Source organism: Myxine glutinosa, chromosome 4 (assembly GCF_964187855.1).
Source record: "Myxine glutinosa chromosome 4, kmMyxGlut1.1, whole genome shotgun sequence".
Classification (NCBI taxonomy): domain Eukaryota; kingdom Metazoa; phylum Chordata; class Myxini; order Myxiniformes; family Myxinidae; genus Myxine; species Myxine glutinosa.
In genome coordinates, this window is record NC_136264.1 from 64,518,497 (window position 1) to 64,524,563 (window position 6,067).

A 6,067-nucleotide genomic window follows, 5' to 3' on the forward strand; every position below is an offset into this window, starting at 1 on the left:
CATTCCTCAACCACTTTGTACCGAAAGAACATAAAATAGCAACACGAGACGCTCGTTTGGTCCCCACAAACAAACAAGCACATTGATCGTCAGTGCTCACTCACCGCCCTTGCACGGTGTGCGATGCTGGCTGTGCTGCGCCCGGTACGCCTGCACCACCTCCCATTCGCCGTTGTCCAACTTGACCGGGAAGGACACGCTGAGCACGTGGTTACACGGCTTGATGATCCGAAGGATTCCGCGAACGCGCTTCGTCTTGTCCTCCAACGACTCGCGAGTCTTCAAGCTCTCCACCAACGAGTCGTGTACGATCTCGGCCCCTCGATCGAAAAACCCCTCGACCATTCGACAGAAGTTCGGATCATCCTTCTCCTGGGAGTCGACGGCGGACGAAGCTCCTCCGAGGCCGCGCACCGGATAACGGCTGGCGGGTGCGGCGCCGGAACGGAGGGCGGACGATGCGCGAGTGAGGATGCGGAGCATGGTAAACCGAGAAGACGTGGGCCTGGAAGAGCCTAAAGACGATGAAGAATGGCAAAGGAGGGTTGGCGGAGGTGGTGGTGTCCCACCGAATGAAGTTCAAACGAGGTCGATCCGAGAAAAACAACGAAGAAGAAAGCAAAAATGGATGGCTGAACGAAAGTCGATCTCGATCAGCGAAACCGTTTTAAGAAAAACAAAAATCTGTAAAAACGATTATTATATTCAGAAAAGTGGAAACGTCAACAAGCCTCTCATCGATGGTGGCTGAGATCGAGCGTAAACATGTCAAGGATGAACCTTTCCAGGAAATTGGGCGTTTTACAGCTGGCGCTCAGGTCCACCAATCGGACGCCGAGTAAGCACGGCATGGAGGCGGAGCTTTGATGACGATCCAATCCGAGGACAAGGAAACACCCCTCAGCGGCCCAATGACTTGTTCCGACGCAATGACGCATGTCTCGCGTCATTGGCCGATTGCACAGAGACGTTCACGGCGTAATTTCGAATTACCAATGAGTGAGCGAATCTTCTCATTATGCTATTTATTTGCAGATTCCAAAAAGTTTATCTATCGGTTTTTATTTCGATGTCTTTACTTGTTTTCGAATTGCCTTTTTTGTATGCATAGTCGAGGCTCGTGGAAGAGCAAGCACACAGTGGGATCAAGATGCAAACCATTCATGCAGGGATAAGGAAACTCCGAGGAAGAGAAACTGGGAAATTGGGAGGGATTTGGGTGGGGTTAACGAGGGCACAAAAGATCATGGTTTTGGATGGGGGATGATCTGAGATGATGGCAAACAGCTGTCTTGAAGGCCTCGAGGGAAGAATGGGATTTAAGAGGATGTCGAAGTTCATTCCAAAGGCAGGAAAATAAAGAGGAACAAATGATTGGAGTGAGCAGTAATCCTGGATTGAGGTTGTTTCACCAGTACGGGGTTGATGGTTGACCATGTAAGCCCTGCAGAAATCTTTATACTTTTATCTATCTTTGTCAAAATTAATTTCTTTTTTTTTCAATACAATATACTCAGTGACGTAATAGTGTTTGGGAGGTCGTTGGTTCTAACCCGGCTGAGTCATATGAAAGACTTGAAAAATGTGCACGTGCTGCTTCCTTGCATGACACTCAACATTTGTAAAGAAATCCAATTTTTTTTCTATTTTTTTTTGTGCGGGCCTATAACAACTCCCGACACCCACGAAGGAAAGGAGGCGGGTATCATTTAATATTACCTTTTACAAAGCTAAAAAAAAAACTTGAGCACTATGCATTATAGAGCGATTAAAAAAAAATACAACTTCAAAAAAAAAAAATTCCCTGAAACACATCCCAGAACTTACTGATTACAGAACAACCTCTGAAAGTTTGACAGAGATTCATTCAGCCATCTCGAGCAAAAATGGAGACACAAAAACGAGTATGGATATAGATATACAGTCACATGAAAAAGTAAGTACACCCCATGTAAAGTTTTGACTTTTTCAACATATTTCAACATACAGCTATTTGATCTTCATTTCAACAATATTGATAGATAAAGGTGATATAATATAACAAATATCATGAAACATTTACATTTTGTAGTCCATTGTATAATTTAAATAAACATAAATGCAAATTTCGCATGTGGAAAAAGTAAGTACACCCTTGGCTCTAAAAGGTGTTATTGCCCCCTTTGGCAGAAACAACCTCAAGTGGGCGTTTCTTATAACTGTCTACCAGTTTCTGACATCGACTGGGAGAAATTTTTGCCCACTCCATGCAGAATTCTTTCAGCTGTGTGATGTTTGAGGGGTTTCTTGCATGAACAGCTCGTTTCAAATCCCCCCACAAAATCTCGATGGGATTTAGATCCAGCTTTGACTTGGCCATTCCAGAACCCTCCATTTCTTTCTTTTCAGCCATTCCTTGGTGGATTTACTGGTATATTTAGGGTCATTGTCATGTTGCAAGGTCCACCTCCGGTTGAGCTTCAACTTTCCGACAGATGGCCTCACATTATCCTCAAGCACCCTCTGGTACAATGAATAATTCATAGTGGATTCTATGATGGTGAGCTTCCCAGGCCCTGATGCAGCAAAGCTGCCCCAAACCATAATATTTCCACCACCATGCTTTGCAGTTGGAATCAGGTTCTTGTGGTCAAATGCTGTCTTTGGTTTTCTCCAAACATGTCTTCTGGTACTGTGGCCAAAGAGCTCTACCTTGGACTCATCTGCCCAGAGCACATTCTTCCAGAAGTGCTGGTCTTTGCGTAGGTGTTCATTGGCAAACTTTAGTCTTGCCCTGATGTTCTTTCTGGACAGCAAAGGTTTCCTCCTGATACACCTCCCATGTAGATCAAATTTGTGCAGCCTCTTTCTAATGGTAGACTCGTGCACTTTGACATCAACAGTGGCAAGAGCTACCTGTAGGTCCCGTGATGACATTCTGGGGTTCTTAGAGACTTCTTTCAGCATCTTGCTGTCTGCTCTCGCGCTGAACTTGCTGGGGCGGCCTGGCCTGAACAAGTTGGCAGTTGTTTGGAATTTTCTCCACTTGTAGATGATCTTCCGAACAGTCGAATTATCGATTTCAAATTGTTTGGAGATCTTTTTAAATCCCTTCCCAGACTCGTAGGCATTTATAACCTTCTTTCTGAAGGCCTCAGAGAGCTCTTTTGATCTAGGCAAGGTGACGCCGCACACTTCAACAACAATGAGCAAACCAAACTAAATGTCTGAAGTTTAAATAAGACAGGTTCCTCCAAGATCCTCTCTAACGATGTTCTAATCATTTGCACCTGAGCTGGTGCACCTGATTCTAATTTTAGGTATTTGAAGTAGCGATAAATGTCGGGGTGTACTTACTTTCTCCACATGCGAAATTTGCATTTATGTTTATTTAAATTATACAATGGACTACAAAATGTAAATGTTTCATGATATTTGTTATATTATATCACCTTTATCTATCAATATTGGTGATTTGAAGAACTTGGGAGCACTCAATCAGTACGAGCATGCAAGAACGTTCAAGGACCGTCGGCCATTTTTCTTCTTCTTCTGACATTGCACGGCACTTGAATGCCAACCCCGATTGTGCAGACCAGTACAATGCGGATATGTTCAAGATATTGAGCCGAGGTCGCAGTACGTTACATCTACGTATGTTAGAAGCAACCTTCATCCATTACACGGACACTACATTGTGTCGTCAAAAGGAATTTGTACATTCTCTCATTCTCTTTCAACACGGAAAGATTAAAGGTATTTCCTCGACCGCAATCCATGGGATGTCTGCAAATTTCTGCTCTTTCACTCCCTCTCTCTGTTCTCTTCACCCTCTCTTTTGCTCAAGGTCAACTGCCATCTGCTTGGAAATTAGCCAACATCACCGCTTTACACAAAAAGGTGCAAAAACAGATCCTAGCAACTACAGACCAATCAGCCTTCTCCCAATTATCAGCAGAGTCATGGAATCCATCATTGCTTCGCATATGAAATCTTTCCTCTTCTCCAATGGCTTGATCTCTGATCATCAATTTGGCTTCAGACCAGGTCACTCTACTCTGGACATGCTGCTTCTGCTGCCTCAACAATGGATGGAGGTCCTCAATGCCAAACAGGAAATTAGAGCTGTCTCCCTCGACATATCACGTGCCTTCGATACAGTCTGTCACCCCGCTCTGCGCACCAAACTCTCCTCCTTTGGTATCCATGGAAATCTCCACGCATGGCTGGCGGACTTCCTCTCTAGTCGTAGTCAACGTGTGGCCCTGAATGGGGTTCTCTCATCTCCTCTTCCTGTTCAGGCTGAAGTTCCCCAAGGCAGTGTTCTGGGCCTGTGCTTTTTCTGCTCTTCATCAATGATCTCTCCGACTCTCGTGAAAATCCTCTCCATCTCTTTGCTGATGAATCCACTCTCTGCCGCTCCATTCCTCATCCCTCAGATCGGCAGTCTGCAGCCTCCTCACTCTCTGCAGACCTGGACAAAATCACTGACTGGGCAAACAATTGGAACATGTCTTTCAATCCTGACAAATCTCACACTCTTCCGATGTCTCTCCGAAAAGACCGACTGGACAACCCTCCCATCCACTTTCTGAATAATCCTCTCCAAGAAGTTCTGTCACTCAAGCTTTTGGGTCTCACTATCTGCCATGATCTTTCCTGGGAAAACCACATTTCAAATCTGGCCTCCAAAGCCAGTTGCCGACTGGGCATCCTCCGTCGTGCGAAGTCCTTCCTTGGCACACCTGAGCTCCTCACCACATACAAGGCTTTCATCCGCAGCTCAATGGAATACTGCTCTCCCCTCTGGACTGGTGCTCCTGCCTCACACCTAGCTCGTCTTCATGCTGTTGAAACCAAAGCGTTCAGAATCATTGGAACCTCCCGTGATGAAGCTACCTCCGAGGGCCTTTCACTTACTCACCACAGGCAGGTTGGTGGTCTTTCTGTCTTCTACCGACTCCTCTCCGGCCTTGCTCCTCCAGCTCTCTCTGGGCTCTGTCCCCCAAATATTCCTGAAGGTCACACAAGATCTGCCTGCAACCCTCTTATGGTTAAACTGCCAAAATCAAGACTCTCTGCTCACCTTCACTCTTTCATGCCTCTTTTCTCCTGCCTCTGGAACAAACTCCCACACTCCCTTCAATCCCACTCCTCCCTCCAGGTCTTTAAAACAGCTGTTCACCACCATCTCTTATCTTCCCCCATCCAAAACCTTGATCTTTTCTACCCCCGCTAATTTCACCCCAAATCGTCTTTTTTGAAATACCAACTTCTTTCCTGGAAGTCCTTGGTGTCCTTGTGTTTATACTTCTCCCACCCCCACCCCCCTTCCCACGCCGCCTCCCCCCAAGCCCTCTCCCTCCCACACATTCCCGATGTCCCTCACAAATGTTGTGTTTATGTGCTTCCCCTTCTCTCCCCATCTTGTCTACCGCTCCCCTTTTTACATACTTTGGTTGTTTGTCTGTTTGATTTGTTTGTGTAATAAATGTTAGCTCTTTCACGAGCCTCGATTATGTATACAAAAAAAAAAAAAAAAAAAGTGGAGTCCCCGGCTTTGGGGGAACCCCATCCCCCCTCCCTCCAAGGTATTGATCCAAACGGTGAGTCATCGCTAACAACTCTGCTCCAGCCAATCGGGGCAGGGATAGTGGTGACTGAGTCAACCAATGGGTGTTCAGAATACCAATTACGTCATGACGGATGAACCAATCCATGTCGCTGTTACATAGACATCTATCTATAATTCCAGTAATCTCTGTGTGTATGTTTGTTTGTACGTTTGTTTGTTTGTATGTCTGTGACCGCTGTTTCTCGACAACTACCGGTCCGATATACTTGAAACTTGCCAGGTATATTGCTGGGGACCCGAGGATGTGCCTTTTCAAGGTTTCATATTAATCGGACAATTACTTACCGAGCTATGTCCAAAAAACGATTCAACCAATCAGAGAGCAGCGAGCTATCGCGTGTGCCGAACGTGGCGGACACACTCTGCCTCGGATGGCACATTTGAGAGCGTATTCATTTATTTCACGTTTGCAAACTATGTTGCCGTTAAACTATGTTTTAAAACTAATAAAAA

The 6,067-nt window shown here is 45.5% G+C and overlaps 1 protein-coding gene across 2 annotated transcripts in view; it reads right to left on the reverse strand.

Moving 5' to 3' along the window:
* Nucleotides 1-840, reverse strand: part of LOC137424717 (glutamate dehydrogenase, mitochondrial) — a 64,609-nt gene extending 63,769 nt beyond the window's left edge. The window contains exon 1 of one of the 2 annotated variants that reach the window (XM_068112460.2): nucleotides 105-840. In XM_068112460.2, the coding sequence (XP_067968561.2) occupies nucleotides 105-483 (379 nt within the window). In that variant the 5' untranslated portion in view covers nucleotides 484-840. The remainder of the gene's footprint in view (nucleotides 1-104) is intronic. The other variant, XM_068112459.2, reaches the window with a different exon arrangement.
* Between the last annotated feature and the right edge of the window lie 5,227 nt (nucleotides 841-6,067).